The sequence below is a fragment of the Delphinus delphis genome, chromosome 17, assembly GCF_949987515.2.
Source record: "Delphinus delphis chromosome 17, mDelDel1.2, whole genome shotgun sequence".
NCBI classification, from domain to species: domain Eukaryota; kingdom Metazoa; phylum Chordata; class Mammalia; order Artiodactyla; family Delphinidae; genus Delphinus; species Delphinus delphis.
This window is the reverse complement of record NC_082699.1, coordinates 652298-676418: the sequence shown is the minus strand read 5'-3', so window position 1 is coordinate 676418 and position 24121 is coordinate 652298. Positions and strand designations below refer to the sequence as shown.

Below are 24121 nucleotides of genomic sequence, written 5' to 3'. Positions count from 1 at the left end.
ATCATGACCAACTTTGTATTTATCTCGGATAAATTAACAGTAGAGTTAGGAAAAGACAATAAGTGGAGACATTCAAGAAATGACTGTGGACAACTGCTGTCACAGAACTAAACTTTAAATTGTTTTATTGTATTTTTAAAAGTCTTTCACTTGCCGTTAAACGTCATGACAAATCTCTACTTTGTTGGTCTACGACCTCTCCTTTCTCTTTTTCAGTAAAAGGGAAGAAAACTCTTAAATCTAAACATTATCATTACTAGTTAACACCTTGAAAAAAAGATGGGCGTAGCATCTTTCAAGCTCAATCCCAATTTGACATCTGAATCTACTAATCATCTCACTGAGTTATTTTCATGAGAATATGGCTCCCTGTGTATTTATTTTGCAATCCTGACTGGGGAGGGCTTTAGTAGTGTTTCTATGGCTTCCAAAATAGATATGTCTTTCCTCTGGGTGTGCATGAACCACACTCTAAGTGTTCCTGGGTTTTACCTTTAATAGATAATTAATCGTGTGACATCCACATCACGGCTCCTGAGTAATTCTAGCGTATTATGTCTGTCCTCCTAGAAAACCTATTCAGTATACCATGGTGCCGCCATCAGAAGTCACCTCTGGAATACTGTGGAGCTTGTGGAGCGTTTGGTGTCGGGAAGCAACGAAATGAGAAAGGATGTGGACAGAGACCAGGTCCGAACAGGGACGGTGATGTGAAAAATAGAAGTGACCCGAAATGCCTGACCCAAATTGTAGGAAACGTTAACCAACAAAGCCAGTTCAGTCTTTACCTGCATTTTACAATGTGAAGAGCTAGCGAGTTAACACCGTGTCAGAGCTGCTAGTATAAAGCTTATTTTCCTCCTAAAGGGGACCCACCCCACTGCTTTGGATCCAAAGGCACTTCTTTTTGGAATAATACTGAACAGCATTAAAAAAAAAAAAGAGCCTAGAACTAAAGACAGGACTGAAGTAAGACATCACCGCAAGATGGCACTGCTCTAGTGTCCCTGGAAGCAGCGTCGGGGTCGCGGGGCTCCCGGGGCTCTGAGTGTGGAGCTCCCGGGCGTTCGTGGGCTTTCCGGGGGCGCGGAGCTCTCGCGCGCTCGTGGTTCCCGGCTTCCCCTGGCCCTAGGCGCGCGGGGTTGGAGAGCGACCCCCGGACCCGGCGGAACCCCGCGGGGCAGCGTCTCCAACCCCGCCATCCGGAAGCCGCGAGACCCTAATTCCCTGAAGCCGCGGGGGAGCGCCCCCGGGCCCTAGTCCGCGCGCTGGCCCGGGCCCCGTTCTGGTTCCGCCCCGACTCCGCGGGCGCAGAGGCCCCGACCCACCAGCAGGAAGGAGGAGGCGCGGCCGAGGGAGGGTCGTTCCCGGCAGCGCCGCGCGGGCCGGGCCGGCGGGCAGGAAGCACGGGGGAGGCGCGCGGGCGGGGGTCCCGCGGTCCGCGGCCGGGGCGGGGCGGGGCGTGCGCGTCAGTCCGGCTAGAAAAGGCGGCGCCCGGCCCGCCCGAGGACCGCGCTCGCCGTCGGCCCGACGCCGCCATGAGCGCCGCGCTCTTCAGCCTGGACGGCCCGGCGCGCGGCGCGCCCTGGACTGCGGAGCCCGCCGCCTTCTACGAGCCCGGCCGCGCGGGGAAGCTGGGTCGCGGAGCGGAGCCGGCCGCGCCCGCCATGTACGACGACGAGAGCGCTATCGACTTCAGCGCCTACATCGACTCCATGGCCGCCGTGCCCACCCTGGAGCTGTGCCACGATGAGCTCTTCGCCGACCTCTTCAACAGCAACCACAAGGCGGGCGCCCTGGAGCTGCTGCCCGGGGGCCCCGCGCGCCCCGCGGGCCCCGGCCCCGCGCCGCGACCGCTCAAGCGCGAGCCCGACTGGGGCGACGGCGACGCGCCCGGCTCGCTGCTGCCCGCGCAGGTGGCCGCGTGCGCGCAGACAGTGGTGAGCCTGGCGGCCGCCGCGCAGCCCACTCCGCCCGCGTCGCCCGAGCCGCCGCGCCGCAGCCCCGCGCCCCCAGCTCCCGGGGCGGCGCGCGACAAGGCAGCGGGCAAGCGGGGCCCGGACCGCGGCAGCCCCGAGTACCGGCAGCGGCGGGAGCGCAACAACATCGCCGTGCGCAAGAGCCGCGACAAGGCTAAGCGGCGCAACCAGGAGATGCAGCAGAAGCTGGTGGAGCTTTCGGCCGAGAACGAGAAGCTACAGCAGCGCGTGGAGCAGCTCACGCGGGACCTGGCCGGCCTGCGGCGCTTCTTCAAGCAGCTGCCCGGCGCGCCCTTTTTGCCCGGCGCGGGGGCGGCGGACGCGCGGTGACGCGGGGGGCGTGCGGGCTGCGGCCGCAGTGCCTGGAACCGCCGTGCCGGACCCCCGGGCGGGGCCGGGACTCGGACAGCTGCCGCGTGGACCCTAAGTTACTGTGACGGCAGCTTCTCTGCATCCTACGCCCGAGGAGGCAGCTAAGGTACATTCGTTAGAGAGACTTTTCGGACAAACCTTTGTACTGTAGATACGAGGAAAAGACTGAGCATGCTCACTTTTTTATACTGATTTTTACAGTATTTGTAAGAATAAAGGCGTGTTAGACCCACCTTGATTCCTGCCCTCGCGGCCCTCCGGACTGGCCGGGGAGGGCGCGAGGGCGCGTCTGGCTGGTGTGCGCCCCGGGGCCGGGTTCCTGGAAGGACCGTCGCTTTGCTTCTCCAACAGGCCAAACTCCACCTGCGGACGTGCCGGTTAACTTGCCGAGCGAGACCCGCTCGGGTGGAAGGCGCCCCGGGAACGTGTCGGAAACCGGCCGGAGCGGGTCCCACCTCGAGTCGGGGGCAAGGAGAGGAGGGCTCAGGTTATCCGAAAACCAGTCCCACTCATTCTGGCTTTCATGGGATTTGCTTTCGCTTCCCTCAGTCCTGTAGACAGCTTCAAGTAGATTTTCAAAGTGCATAAAGTACAGAAGTCATATAGGAGATGGAAAGGACGGTCACAAAGCTACTTAAAATCGGCTACCTTCCCGGTACTGGTAATGCTTCAAGGCTGAATCTGGACGAATAAATAAAGCCGTTGCCTTTCCCCCATGAGAGTGGGTGCTAGGCAGCCTCCCTTGGTCTGGGCTGCTACGTCTATATTATGTAATTAGTTAACCGTGGCCTGTCATTATTACACTGTCATAAGGGAGGAAACGCGAAATCTTTGTAGTGTCCAGATTAATCCGTGGTTTTAGTTTTAACTCAGATCTCTGCCAACAAGGTGAACGATTCCCCAGCTCTCCTGCGGCAGCGTAGTCCTGCGCAGTGCCCGGCAGGACTAACCAGACCTGTCAGTCTCTCCGTAAGGAGCTACCATCAGGCCAGTCACTTTATCTCTACTTTATGGGAAACAGTTTTACCTCTGACATAGTTCCCCAGAACATTTTCCAAAAAATACTGAGCTGCAGAACGCTTAGGCTGGACACTGTGCAGAGCAGTAATATGACGATAGAGGACAAAGGTTTACACTCGGCAGGGTAATTCTTTGGGGAAATGTTAAAAGAAATATAAGAAAAACACGTTGAATCATTGTAAAATTTGAACACTTTAGAATTACAGTAGAACAAAATAACTTTTTCTACTATATTATTGTCTAAGGTAAATACAAAATGAAAACCTCAAGCTTATTTAAGCTCTATCGTGTTTCTAAATTTGCAGAAAGGCAATAAAAATATATATCATCGCAGAAAGAAGTACTTTGATTTACAGTTTACAAAGCCATTTTACTAACATTTGCCCCAATCGAAGTTCCACTTCAAGATCATAAAGGACATTCACTCTGCCTAGAGTTAACAAATAACTACCAAACCACCACCACTGGCAGCCACTTTGTAAAGTTCACGGATCCTGCGGCTGCCACCCGTGTGCTGAAGAGGCTCCCCCCTCGCTCAGGAGTTCCACCTCCTCCAATCCCACGCAGCTGGCCGGGCGGGTGGTGATGGACCGGACGAAACAGGTCATCGGCCCCACCTCCTTTCCAAGGACACTCCTCACCTCGTAACTCTGCAGGGATAAGAGGCAGGCTGGTTAAAGCAAACATCCCTGGGCGTGCTGTTCCCATCGGCTAAGGACACCAAAGACAGAGCATTAGGCCCTTCCCCGGCCCATGACCCCTCTCCACCCCTCTCCAGAGGAGAGAACAGGCTGCAGCAAAAGCAAAGGAAGGAAGTGCTTTTTTCTGGTAGCCGAGTTTTTTTTTTTTTTTTTTTTTTTTTTTTTTTTGCGGTACGCGGGCCTCTCCCTGTTGTGGCCTCTCCCGTTGCGGAGCACAGGCTCTGGACGCGCAGGCTCAGCGGCCATGGCTCACGGGCCCAGCCGCTCCGCAGCATGTGGGATCTTCCTGGACCGGGGCACAAACCCGTGTCCCCCGCATCGGCAGGCGGATTCCCAACCACTGCACCACCAGGGAAGCCCCCGAGCTAGTTTTTACACAAGAACATTAAAAGTATCTGTGATCGATGTTTGTTAGTGGGTGCAAGGATGTGCATCTCCCAGCTGGCCGTCCTAGGAGAGAAACTGGGGGGGGGAACACATGGGAAGGGCCGTGCCCTGCGTCCCAGCAGGAGGCACACATCACGCCTGCTGCTGCATCCCACTTCCCCACTTGAGCAACACTTCTGGTCAAAGGAGTTCCTTTGCCCCAAACTTCCCTCCTTAACAGGATCCCATTTCTCCCAGAGTTGCACTGAGCTGAACACCTCTTCCTATGCCACAGAAAGCCTTTCCTTCACATTGTTGGACGAATTGTCTTAGGGAACTGGTGAATTGTGGGCAAGTTTCATCTCTACACGGGAATGTAGAGCCACGGGCGGCAGGGGCCCCAGGTGAGCAGGCTGGGAAGGTGTGCTGTGCCCTCCTGGCCTCCGTGGATCACACCTCAGAACAGTTTCTTTTGGGGGTGGGGCTGAAAATAGAGGTTTATTGGTCTTTGGAGACTGAAGCCCTAGAAGGTCACGTGTTCTTTCGGAAACTCCTTTGCTGCCACTTGCAGAGTAACGTCAGGAGTACCTCTCAGCCCTCCTCTGTGCCAGACACTTGACGGGCGTCTGTGGTGACTGAGCTCACTGCTAACTCGCCCGTCCACCATTAGTGTCTTGGCAGAGGGGACTCGGTGGGGGCGGGCGGGTGTCAGACAACATGGCCAAAGCTGGCACGTCTGTAGCTCCTTGACAGGCACCTCGCTGCCCTACCCCTGGATCCAGGCTGGGCGGCCAACTGGCTTCTCGTGAACAGAGTGGGAGGGGAGGGGCACTGAGTGTGTCCCAGGCTCTGTCAGGACCGGGGCCCATCTTCTGCCCGGCTCGGGACCCAGTCACATGCTGTGAGGGCGTCCAGGCCGTGTGGGTGTCTGGCCAGAGCCCAGGAAGGTCCCAGCCGACAGGAGCACAGCAGCCAGCCGGGGACTGAAGGGCCTCCTGGGACACCAGCCCAGCTTTGGGGCACCAGCTGCTGCCCCACGGAGCCTCGTCCAGACTGCAGGTCTGTGTGCAGAGTCGGTGTGGAGGCACCGAGCCTTGAGACGGCTCATTCTGAAGCAGTAAGTGTCCAGATCGGTCTGGGATGTGGACGCTGCCCTAAAGCCAGCTCACCGCCGTGGCTGTCTTCCCGCGTACGAGACAGGCACGGCCTCCCCACCGTGGCTCGCAGGGAGCTGCGGCTTTCCTGGTGGCACGCCAGGTGAAGCAGGGCTGAGAGTCGCCAGTCCAGGCAGGCAGAGAGAGGGAAGGAGAGGATGCGACTGGACAGTGGGGAGGCCTCCCGCGGCCAAGACGTCAAGGTCACTCCCAGGGCTTCTACCCGGGCTGGCTACTGAGGGCTGCACCTGCGCGTGGGTGTGGGCCCAGTCGGCTGGGTACGAGCACGGGCCTTGGCGTTGGAAGAAAAGTCTGCAGAAACCCTCTTTTTAAAGTGTCAGGGTTGGCAACTACAGTTTTTGATAATAACTGTCTCGTTTATAAATGGACATTACGCTATACATTATATTGGGGAGAAGTTAAGACGGAGAAGTTAAAACAATCACACCAGTAAACTCACATGTGCCGGTCATGCGAACGCACGTGTGTAAAATGTGCCTCTATTTTAAAGGCACGTGTGTGTGCCGGCCCGGAAGCAGCACATTTTGTCCCGGGAGTGGAGCCGCGGTTCTCGTGTAAAGTCATCTGATTCTCTGGATTTTGGCGGATGTACCTTCTCATCCTGAAAACCGACAGAATCCAGATGAGCCTCGTGGCCGATGCCCCCGGGAGGTCTCCTACAGGTAGGAAGGAAGGCGTCCGCTTCCCTCCAGGTCAGCGTAAAGCCTGAGAATCCACCGGGCATAGACCGGGGGGCGGTAGCGGGGGGTTAGGAGCTCGGCGCCCCCCCAGTCCTACCGGCCTCGCCTCTGACAGCAGAGCAGCCACGCAGGGTCACTGAGGCGCTCGCCAACTGGGCCGCACGCCCGCCTCTTGTGTCTCTAGGAGCAGCAGGAGTTTACTGTGGGGGAGGCACAGCCTGCCTCCACCCGAAGCGACACGTGAACGCGGGTTCCTGCCAGGTCCCTGGATGGAGCAGGTGGCTGAGGGCCACCCTCCTGGGAGCTGGGGGCCCAGGGGAGGCAGGTGCCTGAGTAACCGCAGGGCTGGCAGGTGCTCTGGGTGCCGTCCCCAGGCGTTCAGCCATGCGCTCTGCTGGGTTCGTTTCGCTCTGTTCTTAAGCAGCACTCCCCCAGCATCCTCCAGAGGAACGTGTTCTCCGATGACCCGGATCTGCCGGCTTTAGTGCCCGTTTGCAGCCCCACCTTGGAACCCACTCCATCGGCCTCACCTAAGCACCCGCAGTCCCAGGAACCGCGGCCTCGCCACCCGTGAAACGCAGGACTCCACGAGAGCGCAACACACACAAGGCCCCTGCGGGCCCTACCCGGGCTGGCTACCCTGCAGGTGGTGAGCAGAGCGATGGCCCCGCTCTGCAGTGTCTCTGCATCCGGCAGGGAGCGTGCCGCGGGCCTACCCCGACGCCTCCCGGGCAGCATGGGCTGCGCCCACGGGGATGCTGGGGAGGAGGTGAGGCAGCACGGGGACAGCGGGCAGCACCGTGCCCAGGCATCACACACGCTTACTGACACGGACTGTCACACAGTCAGGCACATGTGTCTATAAGCCCTCCTACAGCAGGGTTCAAACATCAATCCCCACCACGCAGCAGCCCCCCGGACAAAGGTTTGCGCTGCGGGGGTCACCGAGTTGCTCTCAAGAGATGCGCGAGGCCAGAAATGAGAGCTGGAACCACAGTCAGACCAGGGATCCTTAAAGGTTCTGTGCACAGATTTGTCCACATTCCAATTTACTCCGAACTCTGACATCCGGTGCACATGAAAGAGTGTTAAGGGCTGCTTCTCCCCCGACACCCCAAGCCCAGGACGGGCTGGGACAGGACTGGCAAGTGGCCGGGAGAGCAGCCTGGGAGCCTCCAAATTCGGGCTGGCATCAGAGCTGGCATTTCGCTTCGGGAACCCATCACAAAGTTCTGCGAGTGTGAGCCTCCCCTTTCACAGCAGTCTCACAAGCTGGCCCATATCTGCCACCTGGATGTGGATCCCAGCAGGGCACAGACACAGCACTCTCTCCAGGGCTCAGCGATTCCACAGGCCACTTGCGGGGCTTTCAAATGGCTCTGACAAGGACAGACCTCTCTCGTTTATGTGAGGACCAAAGGTAAGGTATGTGTGCTCAGGCGGTGCTTTCTTTGAGGAGCACACCTCACACCTCTTTACAAAGCTCACCACAGTAACAGGGCAGATGTGAGAAGTGAAAGTCAAGTTTCCAGGCACTCAGACTAGAGACCCAGCAATTTAGAAAAACGTGCATCTCAGGTAATTGTCCTATTAACGTGAAACCATGGCAGGAGGTTTAACCTGAAACCTCAAGACCGACTTACCATAATCAAAGCTGGGGGACAGATTCGTATGTCTACTGCAAGACCGATCAGAAAACAACCTCGATTCCAAAAGGGAAAGGATCTTGTTGGCAGACGCGGGCGTGAGTCAGAAGAGGGAGCAGAAGGCCTAGCCGAGTCTCGGGAGAGTCCGGACTCTCAGCTCCATGTGGCACATGGAGGGCCCTTGCAGCCAGGGGACACGGGGGAGGAGAGTAAGGACACGCACCTGGGCTGGGCGCCCCAACTTACCCCGTCCTCGCAGGCGGCAAACCTCAGGAGCGAAGAGATGCTGTGCTGCAGCAGCTGCAAGAACAGCCACGGGCGGAGTCAGGACCCCCACCCCGCTCACCGGAAGGATCCCCCACCGAGACCTGATGTGTGACTCGAAGCCACCAGCTTCCATCGCAGAGCCTTAAGTCAGACAGGGGAGGGCTGCGGCCCCTCGGGGGAGCCCTGCCCCCTTTCCCAGGAAAAGAGCAGGAGATGCCACCCCGGCCCGGCCGCGGGTGAAGGGGGCACGCAGTAGGTGGACGCGGATGCACGAGCTCCCACCTGTTCCTACCTTGACCCTCACTGTGCACTGGGGTCGCAAGGGGCAGTCCAGGAAGACCTGCAGGTGCCTTCTGAGGAGGGGAGAGGTGACCACGCGGGAGCAGTCCCCACAGGAGAAGGCGCCCCTGTTGTTTGGAAACAAGAAGGCACAGAGCGTGGGAGCCTGGTGGCGGGCAGACACACAGACATTCCCTGCACGCGAGCGAGTGTCCGTCTGCCGTGTTAGAGGGGGGCTCAGAAACCCGGCTCCTAGAACAGGCCCCAAGCAGCCTGGGCTCCGCGGTCGCAGCGCCTGGCGTGGGGGCCCCCCCGGCTGAGCCACGCAGCCAACAAGGGGAAGGGCCGGACGGCAAACCTGCTCCCACCACCAGTGTCTCTGCTTCTTCCTGCTTCCAAGGTAGGCCTGTCCAGGCCACCACCTGTGAGGCGTCAAGAAGCAGGAACGTGATGACACGCCCTGTGCACGTGCCTCCGACAGTCACGGGGGGGCCGGAGGACCGGTGCCGAGGACGGGCCCCGGGGTGGGGGGCGGTAAGGCTGGGCAGGGATGTCTGCTTGCAGAGGTCGGCTGTGCCGTCACCAAGTGTGTCTCACGTTCGTGTTAGCCCCAAGTTCTTTTTCTCCCGCCTGATAACAAAGAAGCTGAGGAAACCTGGCTCTTCTCTCCTTTAAGACAGGAAGAGCCTCGGGGAACCGCAGAACCCCAGTCGTGAGGAGAGAAAACACGGCGCCCGGCCTCCTCCGTGTGCCCTGGGCCCGGCCCCTGGCCCGAGGCACAAGGCAGTGGGGTCCCGGGCTGCTGCTGCTGCTGCCCCTACCTGTCTTCCGGCCTCCGTTCCAGTCTCTCACCGCCACACAGGTCACATGCAGGCCACGAGCAGGCGGTGCTCTCGTCCACGGCGACCACAGCGCCTAGGCCCAGGGAAGCAGACCCGGGCTCAGAGGCGGCTCTGTCCCCCAACTTCTCTTTGCCCCTCAGGTCACAGACGGTAACATGAGGTGCTCCAGGTTTGCTTCTCATTTGTGAGTTTATATAAATGTTCCTAAGCTTTTTATAATTTCCATTCATGGCACAAAATTACAACAAAGAGCAGGTTTTAAAGCTCAGGCATATTACTAACCAAGTATTTTCGTTTTTGCCTTTTTCCAACGTGCATGTTCTGAGGCCGTGACGAGCACCCCATCCCTGCTCCGTCTCGTCCTGCCCTTAGGCTGCTGCATGGCTGTCCCCTTAGGTCCCGGTTCTCTCGGCCACTCTCCTGACTGGACACCAGGTCTCCAAACTGGCCTAGCCCGAGGCGGTGGGCATTTGTCCACCTGGCTCCTTCTGTGCTGGACCCTTCTCTTAGGATGCGCTCATGGGGTGGGGTTACTGCGTCCAAGCGCGTGAGCACAGAGATGGCGGAACCCCTTTCAGAGGCGCTTCCCACAGAACCTCCGACCCCTGCCACCCACTCCCGCCCACTGCACTGACGCTCACAGGCAGCACTGCCTGCTGGACGGTAAGGCTGGAACTCCACAGCTTAGGCTCCACTTCTTCGACATGGAAAGAGAAATATGCTTATTGGTTTGTCAGTATCTCTTCTTATGTGATTTCTCTGGTTCCCTCATTTCTTTTTTACTCCAACGTTTGTGATTTATTTATTCAACAAACAAATACATATACAATGCTCTTTAGTGTGGGACATACACATAGCACTTTGAACATAGGGTAGATGCCACAATCTACACTTTCATGGATGCCACAGTCAGGCTGGAAAAGCAGATAAATAACAAGTAAAAAGATCATGAAATATGGGAGAAAATATCTGCAGAAGACACTCTGATCAAGGACTGCCATCCAAAGTATATTAGAACTTTTAAAACTCAACAGTAAAGGGACTTCCCTGGTGGTCCAGTGGTTAAGAATCCTCTTTCCAATACAGGGAGCACGGGTTCGAGCCCTGGTTGGGAAACTAAGATCCCATATGCCGTGCAGCACAGCCCCCCCCCCCAAAAAAAAACAACAACAAAAAAACCTCAACAATAAGAATCAGAATAACCTGATTAAAAATTGGGCCAAAGACTTGAACAGACACCTCACCAGAGAAGATACAGAGACAGGAGAAAAGCATGTGAAAAGATGTTCAGCATCACGTCTTGAGGGAAATGCAAATGAACACAGCAATGAGACACCGCGACACACCTATGAGAATGGCCAAAGCCCACACACTGACAGCACCGAATGCTGGTGAGGATGTGGAGCAACAGGAACTCTCATCACTGCTGGCGGGGAGGCAAATGGTGCAGCCACTTTGGAAGACAGTTTGGCAACTTCTTACAAAATTAAACACAGTCTTACCATACAATCAAACAATCTCGCTCCTTGGTATTTACACAAAGGAGCTGAAAATGTGTGTCCACATCAACACCGGCACGTGATGTTTACAGCAGCTTTATTCAGGATTACCAAACATGGAAGCAACCAAGATGTCCTTCAGTAGCTGGATGGATACATAAGCTCTGGTTTATCTAGAAAGTGGAATGTTATTCAATGATTTTTAAAAAATGAGTTCTTGAGCCATGAAAAGACATGAAGGGACCTTAAATGCGTATTACTAAGTGAAAAAAGCCAAGCTCAAAAGGCTACACACTGTATGATTCCAACTACAGGACATACTGGAAAAGGCAAAGCTATACAGATGGTGAAAAGAGCAGTGGTTTCCGGGTATTAAGCGGGAGAGAGGGCTGAGGAGGTGGAGCGCAGAGGGTTTTAGGCCAGGGAAACTGTTCTGTATGACGCTGTAATGATGGCTACATGTCCGAAGTGTGTCTAGATCCATAAAATGACAACACCAAGAGTGAACCCTGCTGTGAACCATGGACTCTGGATGATGATGGCGTGTCGATCACGGTCATCAACGATCCAGGGGGGATGCTGACAGCGGGCGAGGCTGTGTGTGTATGGGGGTGGGGGAACGCGGAAAAGCGCTGTACCTTCTGCTCGGTTTTGCTGTGAACCCAAAACTGCTCTAAAAAAAATCAGTTTATTAAAGAAAACCATGGAATACATGCTAAATTGAGAAATGGAAAAGACCCCTCAGAGGTGCAAAAGAGAGGCCTCTAGGCTGGCCTAAGTGTCAGGGGAGACTTCCCGAAAGAATGGACCCGAGGAGGGGCTGCAGGTAGGGAGAGGCACAGGCCCACTCTTCACCCTGAGGTGGGGCTGGAGGCCAAACAGGCAGAAAAAAGAGGCAGGTGAGACCGCTGTGAAGTCCACAGGCTGGCAGGCCAGGACCATCCAGGGTCTCGCTGGGGATTCCAGACTTGGTCTTGGAAGGGATGAGGAGACAGAAAGGAATTTTAAACAGGGGACTGAGTTGGTCTGATTTTCTTGGAATGTGAAGCATTGTACATACCATCAAGATTCACTGCAAATCACAGACCATCCTTGTTGAAAAGTGGTGAAATTAGACATTTTAAAAAAAGTAAGATGTGACCTAAGTTTCCAGAAAGATAGAAGAGTCATCCTTCACACTCTTGGAGCAAAGAATTTCATTCTCCACTAGAACAAACATTAGGAGAAAATTTATTTGTAGAGAATAAAACAGAATGATGAGAACTAAGTAGGCTCAGTTTATCAAAATGCATTCATGCAGTGCATCCTTGAATGGCTTTTGCAAAATGAAAATAATACAGCTTGATTTTAAAAAGGCTGCCCAGCTAATTTCATTGTTCTTGCAAATCTAATCAAGATTGAGTCAAAGCAATGAAAAGTTAAGCCAATAAGAGCTTATAATACAGCCGAAGGTGTGTCTTCATGAATGTCAGGAGTCCAGGTTGCGGGGAGGGCTCCCACCCCAGGGGGTGTCAGCACAGAGGCTCACACAGTCCTTGGCAGGTCTGCTAAATGAATTAAGAAAAAGAAGACGGCTACAAACCACAGTTCCCTTTACCCTAGAATATCTTTGGGTGCTAACAGCATTTACACTTACATGGGATTAAGCAATTTCCTTCCAATTAGGGAACGAGGCCCGGGCTGAGAAATACATTTCACCTGGGGTCTCCACACCACTGGCAATCCCTTCTGGCAACCCAGGGGACAGCTGGGAATTGTACTATTAACCTTTAGTATCTAGGACATTCACTCAAAGAAGCATCAGAAGGAAAACAACAACTGTTGTTAGGGTTTGAGAATTCTGGCAAATTGCTGCAGTTTGCTGTTAAAAGCCTTTACATTCTTCGTCTCATTTACAGAAACCTCTTGTAATTAGGCTTGGGAAGGTGTATCCCATGTTTATGAGAACGACTTTGTGAAAGGTCCTTCCTGAGGGTCCTATGGGAAGCACTCCGGCCCATCCTTCGTGGGCGGCCAGCTCTCTGCCACACTGTCCCCACCCTTCTTTCTGGCTGAAAGAAGTTGGGGCTCAGGACCTTCTACTAGGTCAAGGTCGACACCGGTTTGAGGACAGGACTCTGCCCCCTGCGTGACCGCACCCCCTGCACAGTGCAGGGAAGATCACCGCCCACCAGCAAGCGGCAGATACAAAGTGTCAAGTGGGGCAAGGAAGATAAAACCAACTGCAAAGCTGTCCCCAAAAAGAGACTGCAAGGAAGTCCCCGCGGCTCTGGAGCCGCCTTTTGGGCAGGGAGGCCATGGGCGCCGTCACCTCCTGGAGACGTCTTCCTGGCAGGTGTTGCGGGTTCTCAGCGAGTGACTGACGCACAGGCCACTCCCTGCGTCCATCCCAGCTCTGCTCAGGGAACACGCCTGCTGTCCTGCCAGGTCCAGGCGGCCGAGGGAGACCCTGAGGCCAGCTGAGAGCCCCTCCTGAGGCAGGCTGGGCAGGGCAGAGCACAGCACGGCTGAGGGGCTATCCTGGATTTGATGGAATCCAGTCTGGGCCAGCCCACGGCTGGCTGGAGGGCAGGGGGTCCCGTCCCTGTGTCCATCTGGGAGCTGGTTCCTGCATGGCCTCTGCCTTGGCTGGGGGCTCCTGTGTGGGAGGCTGGGCCAATCCCTGGTTTTTGCAGCTGGGCTTCGTCTTCTCTTAATCCCTAGTTAGCTGGGCCTTCTCGGAGGACCTGGCTGCGCTGTGATAACAGTCTGTACACATCCATCTGACCCACCTGCACGCCTGCAGGACAGCTTCAGAGAGACCCCCAGACTGCTCAACGTTAAAATGGTAATGAAGGTAATGAAATGATACAGGTCAGAAATTGGACCTACATAAAGGAAAAGAAGGGCACTGGAAAAGGAATAAATGGGGGTAAAGTAAAATCTTTAACCTTTGTGGTTCTAAACTGATCTATAACAAGGATGTTCAGTGTTATGCCTTGTAAGTGAAGTGAATGACAGCTGTTATAAGGGACTGAGGGAGAGACTGATAATGTGGCTACACCCTGAAGCAGGCAGTGTTATCTGAAAGTGGATTTGACTGGTTCTAAGTGTACATTGCAAACTCTAGGGCAACTACTAAAAATTTTTTCTAGAAGTATAACTGACATACTGAGAGGAGAAAATGGAATCACACAGAATGCTCAATCAAGATGAGAAATGGCAGGGACTTCCCTGGCATCCAGTGGTTAGGACCTGGCACTTCCACTGCCGAGGGCCTGGGTTTGATCCCTGGTCGGGGAACTAAGATCCCGCCTGGTGCAGCCATGCGGGAAAAAAGAATGAGAAAAGGCAGGAAGAGAATGGAAAACAAAAACAGAAACAAGAGCCAGGAACAGAAAACAATATACGTGTGACAGATCTTAACCCCATGATATAAATATTCACTTTAAATGTGAATGGTCTAAATGTAAGAAATAGCCTCTTAAGAGCGGACAAAAAATGTGAGCCATCTCTACGGTGTCTACAAGAAATCTGCTTCAAACACAAAGACACACAGAGATGAAAAGCAAAGGGACAGAAAAAGGTATATTATGCTCATGCTAATAAGAGAAAACTGGAGCCACATTAATTTCAGACACAGCCGACTTCGGAGCAAGGAAAGGCATCAGGGATCGAGAGGGGCGTTACCTCATGGGAAAGGGGTCTGTTCTCCCAGGAGACGTATCTGTCCTTAATGTGTGTCTGCCTGACAACAGGCTGCTAAAACCACGTGAAGCCAACTGACAGAACTGCGAGGAGAGAAAGAGACCCATGGCTGTATTTTATTGTTTTTTTTTTTTTTTTTTTTGCGGTACACGGGCCTCTCACCGTTGTGTCCTCTCCCATTGCGGAGCACAGGCCCGACACGCAGGCCCAGCGGCCATGGCTCACGGGCCCAGCCGCTCCGCGGCACGTGGGATCTTCCCGGACCGGGGCACAAACCTGTGTCCCCCGCATCGGCAGGCGGACTCTCAACCACTGTGCCACCAGGGAAGCCCACGGCTGTATTGTATATATTGTGTTTGGAGACTTCAAGTCCCCTTACCAGTGACCGACAGATCCACAGGCAGAAAATCATAAAGACATAGTTGAACTGAGTAGCACCTTCCCCGGTTCTGACTGATGTTTACAGACACCTCCATCCGACAAGAGAAGGACACACCTTCCTCTCAAGCTCTCATGGGACATTCATCCAGACAGACCACATTCTGGGCCACAAACACACCTTAACACATTTAAAGGTATAAAAATCATACTAAATATGCTCCTAAACCACGATGGAATTAAACAGAAATCAATAACAGAAAGACAACTGGAAACCCCCCAAATATTTGGAGATTAAACAATGTACTTCTAAATAACACGTGGGTCAAAGAAAAAATCTCAAGAGAAATTTAAAAATACCTTGAACTAAATGAAAACAAAAACACATCAAAACTTGTGGGATGCAGCAAAAGCAGTGCTTAGAGAAGTTTACAGCACTAAATGTAAATATTTGAAAACATCTAAAATAGATAGTCTAAGCTTTCATCTTAAGAAACAAGAAAAAGATAAGCAAACTAAAACACAAAGTAGGGAGAACATAAGCAATAACAAAAATTAGAGCAGAAATCAATGACATTGAAAACAGGAAATCAGTAGGAAAAAATCAAGAAACCCAAAAGTTGGTTCTTTGAAAAGGTCAATAAAAATTAATAAACTTCTAGCTAGGATAACCAAGGATAAAAGAGAGAAGAAACAAATTATTTATATCAGAAATGAAAGAGGGGCCATCATTACTGATCCCGTGGATCAGTAATAAAAGGACAATAAAGGAATAATTAAAAGGATAATAAAGGAATGTCAGAAATAACTCTATGCACCCAAATTCAATAACTTAAGTGAAATGGACCAATTCCCTGAAAGACACAATCTGCAAAAACTCCCACAAGAAGAAACTAGTGATCTGAATAGGCCGAGACCTACGGGCACACCTCAGAGATACTGTGGGCTCGGATCCAGACCACTCACCACAATAAAGCGAATACTGCCATAAAGCGAGTCACATGGATCTGGGAGGTTCCCAGTGCATATAAAAGTTATGTCTACACTATACTGTAGCCTATTAAGTGTGCAATAAATACATTATGTCTAAAAAACCCCACTTAATTAAAGAATACTTAATTGCTAAACTATGCTAACCATCATCTGAGCCTTCAGCAAGTCATGATGTTTTTGTAACAGTAGCATCAAACATCACTGACCACAGATCGCCACAGCAAACGTAGTCATAATGAAAAAATCTGAAATATTGCACAAATTACCAAAACGTGACACCAAGACACAAAGTGAGCAAAATGCTGTTGAAAAATAGCACTGAAAGGCTCGCTTGACACAGGGATGCCACAGAACTTCAATTTGTGAAAAATGCAGGATCTACCAAGCTCAATAAAACAAGGTAGGCCTATATTAAAGCAATTGAATCAATAATGCATAACCTTCCAAAACAGAAAGCACCAGGCCCAGATGGGTTCACTGATAAATTCTATCAAACGTTTAAGAAAGGAATTATACCAATACTCTATAATTTCTTCCATGAAGATAGTAGCAGAAGGAATACTTCCTAACTCATCCTCTGAGGACAGCATTCACCTAGTATCAAATCTAGATAAAGACATTACATGAAAGGAAAACTACAGACCAATATCTCTCATGAACATAGTTACAAAAGCCCTTAACAAGATATTAGCAATCTAATCCAACTATATAAAAAAAGGATTATACCATGACCAAATGGGATTTATTACAGGTTTATAAGGCTGGTTCAGTATTTAAAAAATCAATTACTGTAATTTATCATATCAACAGACTAAAGAAAAATCATATGATCATATCAATAGATGCAGAAAAAGTGCTGGAGAAAATCCAACACCCATTCATGATAAAAACTCCCAGTAGCCTAGAGGGGGTTTCCACAACTTGGTAAAGAAATTTACAAAAAACCTACAGACAGAATAAACCAATAAAGAAGTTATGTGATTTAGGAAAGAATGAATCGAACCTAAATGATAAATAGAAGGGAGGCCCAGGACAATAGCTGACAACAGAGCAACTAGTCAAGATTGGTTCAGAGGGACAGAAGGCTCCAGGAGGGAGATTACAAAGGAAAAGGATGACTCCAAAGATTTGTCACCGTTTTTTGAGAATTTGGGAGAAAATTAGGGTGTAGGGCAGGCAGTGCTAGGAAAATAAAAGTCAACATAAAACTCCATGAAAAAAACCATAGAAGAAAGGAACTAGAGTGTGTAGGCTAGTTTCCCATTCAGCTAAAAGTATTTATATAATCATAATACCATTTTTAAAGATTTTTTTCATGTGGACCATTTTTAAAGTCATTATTTAATTTGTTACAATATTGCTTCTGAGTTACGTTTTGTTTTTTTGGCAGTGAGGCATGTGGGATCTTAGCTCCCCAACCAGGGATTGAACCCACACCCCTTGCACTGGAAGGCGAAGTCTTAACCACCAAGGGAAGTCCCAAAATACCATTTATTGATTTTCATCTTTGAGGATCAACCTGTAGACGAAGTGCAAGGCTTTATAGCTACAGGACAGTATTGACCTTAGCAACACACAGAACCAACTGCAGGGGAAGGAAGAGAGCAGTAGGAGAAGAGCAGGGTTCTTTTCCTTCAATGTGTGGAATAAAGAGATTATCTTTAGCAGAAAAGACAACAAACAAACAAACCCCCTACAGCTAACATCATTACCTAATGGTGAGAAAGAAAGTTGACGCTTTCTCCTTAAGATGAGCAACAGGGCAAGGAAGTCCCCTCTCACTGCTTCTATGCAACCTGGTGCTGGGAGTCCCAGTTTATGCCAGAGGCCAGAAAAGGAAATAAAATGTATACAGGTCGGGAATGAAGAAAAACACTCTCCTGTCCACAGATGACAGTTTTCTCTGTAGAATATCCCAAAGAATCAACAACAAAAAAATCTAGAACTACAAACATGTTTGTAGCTAGGTTGTAGGATACAAGGTTAAAATACAAAAGTCAATTGTTTTCCTATATACTAACAATAAACGAGGGAATTTGAAATTAAAAACACGCAACACCATTTACATTAGCTAAAATAAATGAAATACTTAGGTATAAGTGTAGCAAAATATGTACAAGATCTGTATGAGGAAAAGTACAAAACTCTGCTGAAAGAAATCAACGGTGAGATACTCCATGTTTACGCACCGGAGACTCAACAGCGTTAAGATGTACATTTTCTCTAAGTTGCTCTACAGATTCGACACAATCCCAATCAAAATCCCAGCAAGTTATTCTGTGGATACCAACAAACCGTGTTTTTTTTGCGGTACGCGGGCCTCTCACCGTTGTGGCCTCTCCCGTTGTGGAGCACAGGCTCCGGACGCGCAGGCCCAGCGGCCATGGCTCACGGGCCCGGCCGCTCCGCGGCATGTGGGATCTTCCCGGACCGGGGCACGAACCCGTGTCCCCTGCATCGGCAGGCAGACTCTCAACCACTGCGCCACCAGGGAAGCCCCCAACAAACCGATTTTAAAGTTTATGTGGAAGAGACAAAGACCTAGAATAGCCAAGACAATAATGAAGAACATGCTGGAGGACTACACACACCAGCGCTGCCGTAATCAGGACAGTGTTGTAGCAGTGAGAGAACAAATAAGTCAGTGCAACAGAATAGAGAGCCTAGAAATAGACCCACATAAATATAGTCGACTGATCTTTGACATTTCAATAGAGAAAGGACAGCCTTTTCAACAGTGACAGAACAACTGACAAAACACATGGGAAAAAAATGAATCCAGAAAGACCTTACACCTTTCACAAAATTTAACTGAAAATGGATCATAGACTTAAGTGTAAAATGCAAAACTGTACAACTCCTAGAAGAAAACAGGAGAAAATCTGGGTGACCTTGGATCAGACAACAAGTGTTTAGATTCACCAAAAGCACAATTCATGAAAAAAACAAGTTGATGTTGGACTTCATTAAAATTAAAACTGGTCTGCAGATGCTGTTAAGAAAATGAAGAGACAAGCCAAGGACAGGAAAAAATATTTGCAAAAGACCTATCTGACAAAGGGCTGTTATCCAAAATATATGAAAAAACTCTTAAAACTCAACAATAAGAAAATGAACAACCCGAATAAAAAATGGACCAAAGTGCTTCACAGACACCTCACCACAGAAGATATACGCATGGCAAATGAGCACGTGAAAGTCGCTCCACGTCACGTGTGGTCAGGGAAACGCAAACTAAAATAGCAATGAGGCACCATCACACACCTGTCAGAATGGCTGACAATCTAAAATCTAAAGCCCTGCGAACACCAAATGCTGGTGAGGACGTGAAGCACAGGGGATGCGACCTGTCGCAGAGCTCTGCTCTGGGGGCACGAGGAGGACTTTGCTGGCCCAGCTCTCCCTCCACTGCCCAGGTGTCGCTCCACGGGTGCTGCTGGCCAGAGACCCTCCATCAACACTGCCCTTCTCCAGAGAGGCCACGGTGGACACTGGATCTCTCACCGTGGGCCACGCTTCCCCGACACTGCCCTGTGGTCATGCTGTCTGCGCCGGGAGGGCCCAATCTCAGCCTCAGTTCTGTCCCTCGGAAGGGTTACCTTCTCTGGAGGGAGCACAGCTTCCTCCTGGTTCTGCCGCTGTTCTCTACTTATGATCATGGCCCACATGAACACCATCTGAAACAACAGGAATACACCCAAAGAGCGGAAAATACACATCCACCCAAAGGCCTTACATGAATATTCACAGCAGCATGAATCACAGTATCAAAAAAAATGTGCATCAACTGATGAATGTTTAAACAAAACAGGGTCTACCCATACAATGGAATATTCAGCCACAGAAAGGAATGCAGCCTGAGAAATGCCTCGAAAATGTTCTGCTGAGTGAAAGCAGCCAGAAACCAAGGCGCACACAGTGCAGGATTCATGTGCGTGTCCATGAGACTGAAGGTAGAGAAGCAGAAGCCAGGGGCTGGGCGGGGCGGGGCATGACTGCGGACAGACACGGGTTCCTCTCTGGGGCTAGTCAGTGGGCGTGCTTGCACAACTGTGTGAGCACACTAGAAACAGCGAGCTGTACACTTTAAAAGGGTGAGTTTCATCTCAGTGACACTGTGATTGAAAACCAGACTGCCACTTTGTTTTCAAAGCCACTCAGATGACAAAAGCCAAAATGTAAAATAGGAGGTGGTTGCACAACCCTGTAAATGGACTGCCACTGAGCTTCTCACTTTAAAATGGTTAAGTCTGTGTTCTGTAAATCTCACTATAAATTATTATTTTTTAAAAATATTAGGGGCTTCCCTGGTGGCGCAGTGGTTGGGAGTCCGCCTGACGATGCAGGGGACACGGGTTCGTGCCCCGGTCCGGGAAGATCCCACATGCCGCGGAGCGGCTGGGCCCGTGAGCCGTGGCCGCTGAGCCTGCGCGTCCGGAGCCTGTGCTCCGCAACGGGAGAGGCCACAGCAGTGAGAGGCCCGCGTACCGCAAAAAAACCCCCAAAAAACAAAAACAAAAAATATTAGGGTCTTCAGAAAACTCGGGTCTTCTCTCTGTCCCTACAAGTGTCTACACATTCTCCTCTGCTTGCACCTCTGTGCTTCTTACTCCCTGGCTGCAGGTAAGAGTGGGTCAGGTTCCAAACCCTCCTCAGGAAGCCAGCTCTTCAGGTGCACTTTCTCATAAAATGGTGTTTCGGGTGGTGGCGATGCCTGTTGTCTCCTAAAGCCAAAGTGGGAGGGGTGGGCACTGTCACTTGGGGGCTGCTTCCTCATCCTTCCCTGCTCTGCGCCCGGGAGCGACCCCGCTCTGAGAGAGGTGAGGGGATGGGAGCCTCTCGGCGGGCGGCTGGAAACCACAGGCCGTGGACAGGCTGCCTGAGACTGCTCGAGTTCGGCCCTCTCGGCCTCCAGCCTCGCGGCCAGCCTCCCCCGTGCTCCTCCAAACAGCAGCGCAATCATCTTCCTGCCAACAGCCAGCCCCCGCTTTGCACCACAGTCGATCCATCCGTGGTGCTGAGAGAATCGCTTCATTTAAGACAAAAATCTGACCATCCCACCTCGTTAACACGGCCGGGGACGGCAGCACAGCACAGGGCCAGCCTGCCCACGACAGCCCCGCGCCGCCAGCACACGAAGCTCTCACGGCTGCCCGGCGTTCTCCACGTGCCCTCACCTGTCTGGAAGGCCTTGACCAACTCTGCCAGAGCAATCCTGAGGGCCCTGGCGCCCCAGCCCTGCCGTCACTGCCTCCAGCCCCCGGCCGGCCGCCTGCCGCCCGGAGCACTGAATGTCCGCCTTCGCCACCAGCTCATTTACTCCTCAGCAAGGCTTTGGGGTCAGTCCTGTTATCCCTGTTGCAGAGATGAGAAAGTGGGGACCCGGACACAGGTGACAGAGCCTGCCTTCTTCAGGACCACCAGGCTGTAGCAGTTATGTTTCGGTACTAACGGTAAAAGGAAACGCAAAGAAGGGAAAATCCAAAGGGCCTCAACACAATGAACACGTGCTCAATCTCACAAGCACACAGGGACCGTGGATTCAAGCATCAGTGGCATCACAGCTTTTGCTGTTCATAAAAACCACAGTGGGGTTCAGGAATCTAGTGGTCCAAGGGTGGAAGAGACAGGCCCTCAATGTTACTTTTGGAATTTCTGTACTTTTTGGAAATTAATTCAGCAAATTGCTTTCACAGACATTCCTGCCCTCCGTCCACGGCTCGCTCCCCTGTACTGAATTTGTTACCCTACCTGTCAGTTTCCCTCCTGACTAATCCACCTGCAGATCTACTTCCTTGCCCTGTTTCGCCCCCCACCCTGCGTGCTACCTGAGGCCGCAGCCCCTCCGGCCCCTCCAGATGCCCCTGCAGCCTCTTCCCAGACTCTGGCGCTTATCCACCTGCCCTGTCAGCAGCCTTTGTAAGCCCTGCTCTCCTCCTGCCCCCACCCTGCACCTGACCAGCCCCCCTCCCCTGCCGTCTCAGCTCAGGGCTCCTGTCCGTGCCTCCTACAGGTGAGGTCCTGGCGACAGGCACTCAGAGCACGGCAGGCTGCCGTCCTGTCTCTGGTCGCGTCTTTGTCACGCATCCAATGTCAGGCACGCAACAAATACTCGATGAACAAATGAGCAAATGAATATAAGGTAAGTGTGATACTTAAGGAAATACAAATACCTCTTCCATCAAAATCGACTACCCACCTTGGACGCTGCAAATGGAGTTGACCCGAGTGACAGAATCCAGCTCATCGAGGCTCACAGGGCTCGTCAGCTCCCAGGCACCAGAGGCCACACCCAGCTGGGGCTTTGGAAGCAGGAGGACAGTTCGAGCAACACAAACAAGCTGACCTGCCAACAGAGACACTTCAGATCATTGCAGCTCTGAGGTTTGAAACAAGCGAGTTCTCCTGCCAGTAGACATGTGTCCTCTGCCAGCCACCTGGGAGCTGGGGGGACTGGGGGAGCCAAGGGCACCACTGTGCGGCCCCCGTGTGTCCAGAGACACGGCACCGTGCAGAAAGGAAGCCCAAAGCCTTGTGCACTAAGCTGTAAGAGCACACAAACACTGCGTTCAAATTCCATTCCTAAAGGCAAATCCTGTGTCATGCAAGTTACATACACTGAAAAATATACAGTCTAAGCAGGACCCTACTTTGATTCCTGGAAAAAAGTACTGACTAATCTAAGCATACAGTTAGGTCTCTGTATCTGCAGGTTCTGCATCTGCAGATTCAAACTAGCACAGATTCAAACAACGGTGGATGGAAAATATTTGGAAAAAAAGTTCCAGAAAGCAAAATCTGAATTTGCTGCACACCGGCAAGTATTTACACAGCACTGACATCGTATTAGGTATCGTAAGTGATCTGGAGAAGATTTAAAGTGTGGGAGGAGGGCTTCCCTGGTGGCGCAGTGGTTAAGAATCTGCCTGCCAATGCAGGGGACACGGGTTCGAGCCCTGGGCCGGGAAGATCCCACAAGCTGCAGAGCAACTAAGCCCATGGGTCACAACTACTGAGCCTGCGCTCTAGAGCCCGTGTGCAGCAACTACTGAGCCCATGTGCCACAACTACTAAAGCCCGTGCTCCACAACAAGAGAAGCCACCGCAATGAGAAGCCCACGCACGGCAACAAAGGGTAGCCCCCGCTCGCCGCAACCAGAGAAAGCCCGTGCACAGCAACGAAGACCCAACACAGCCAAAAATAAAGAAATAAATTTATTTTTTTAAAAAAATGGGAGGATGTGTGCAGCTCATATGCAGATACCACCATTTTACAGAAGGGACCTGAGCACCTGCAGGTCTTGGTGTCCGCAGAGGGGTGGATACTGAGGGACGAAAGCACGCGTTTAAATGTTCTAGCTTTTCATTTGTTTTAAAAAGTGATGCGCCAGGCAGTGGCTTCAGGTGGCTTCTGCACCTGTAAAGTGTGACCCCAACAGACCACCCTTGAGTGACCACTGGCATCTCCTGCTGCTGTGCCGGCACTGCATGCAGGGGGTTCTGGTTCTGTCCATGTGGCCATCACAGGGGTCTTGTCCGCAGTGGACTTCGGGATGGGGCCTGCATTTCCAGAGCAAGACAGAGACATCAAGAATCCACAAAGCCATTTTCTGGCATCTCTCAGTCACCACATCAGAGCCGTCAGTAAGAGGAAAGCATACCCTGGTCTCGGAGAGCATCCCTGAAGAAGAAGCTCTTGGAGGTGGCCTCAGAGAGCGCGTCCCGGACTTCCTGGCCCAGCACGCATGAGGGGGCCACGCGCACAGGCATGGTTTTGGGCAGACCCGAGCCCTCGTCCTGTGTTTGCAGAGTAACGTCGGTCACCACCAGCCACAGCTCCCCTGGCTCCAGAAGCGAACTGTTTACCTATAATTCAAAGACACAGTCAGGCTGTTAACTTAGAAGCTTTTCTTAGAGCCAGAATTATTTTTTAAAAGCAATAATCTTAGATGATTATTATTAACACTAACAATTTCTGATATCATTTCAATAAGTATTTCAAAACATGCAATACCCTTTGTGTGTCTTGGTCAGCAGCCCCCAGGACACGGCTGAGCCCCGTGAGCTCCCACCTTGCAGCTGGCTTAAGGGCTCCTTTGCGGGGGGAGACCTGCCCGTCCCTGGCTCCACTCTGCCTGCCCTCTGACCCACCAGGAAGAAGCCATGCCCTTCCTCCCAATGCCACGTGTTCACGTATCATCACATTGCCTTACCGTCAGCACACACACTCTTCTTTC

The 24121-nt window shown here is 51.9% G+C and overlaps 2 protein-coding genes across 3 annotated transcripts in view; one reads left to right on the top strand and one right to left on the bottom strand.

Annotated features, from left to right (window-relative positions):
* Positions 1-1422: 1422 nt before the first annotated feature.
* Positions 1423-2583, top strand: CEBPD (CCAAT enhancer binding protein delta). The gene has a single exon (XM_060035357.1). It carries the CDS (start codon positions 1539-1541, stop codon positions 2307-2309), a length of 771 nt encoding a protein of 256 aa, XP_059891340.1. The 5' UTR covers positions 1423-1538; the 3' UTR covers positions 2310-2583.
* Positions 2584-3760: 1177 nt separating this feature from the next.
* SPIDR (scaffold protein involved in DNA repair) overlaps positions 3761-24121 on the bottom strand; it is a 353204-nt gene continuing 332843 nt past the window's right edge. The window contains exons 15-20 of one of the 2 annotated variants that reach the window (XM_060035355.1): positions 23546-23750; positions 22084-22230; positions 9307-9400; positions 8499-8613; positions 8186-8239; positions 3761-4021 (exon numbers count right to left, since the gene is read on the bottom strand). In XM_060035355.1, coding sequence (XP_059891338.1) covers positions 3857-4021; positions 8186-8239; positions 8499-8613; positions 9307-9400; positions 22084-22230; positions 23546-23750 — 780 coding nt within the window. In that variant the 3' untranslated portion in view covers positions 3761-3856. The other variant, XM_060035356.1, reaches the window with a different exon arrangement.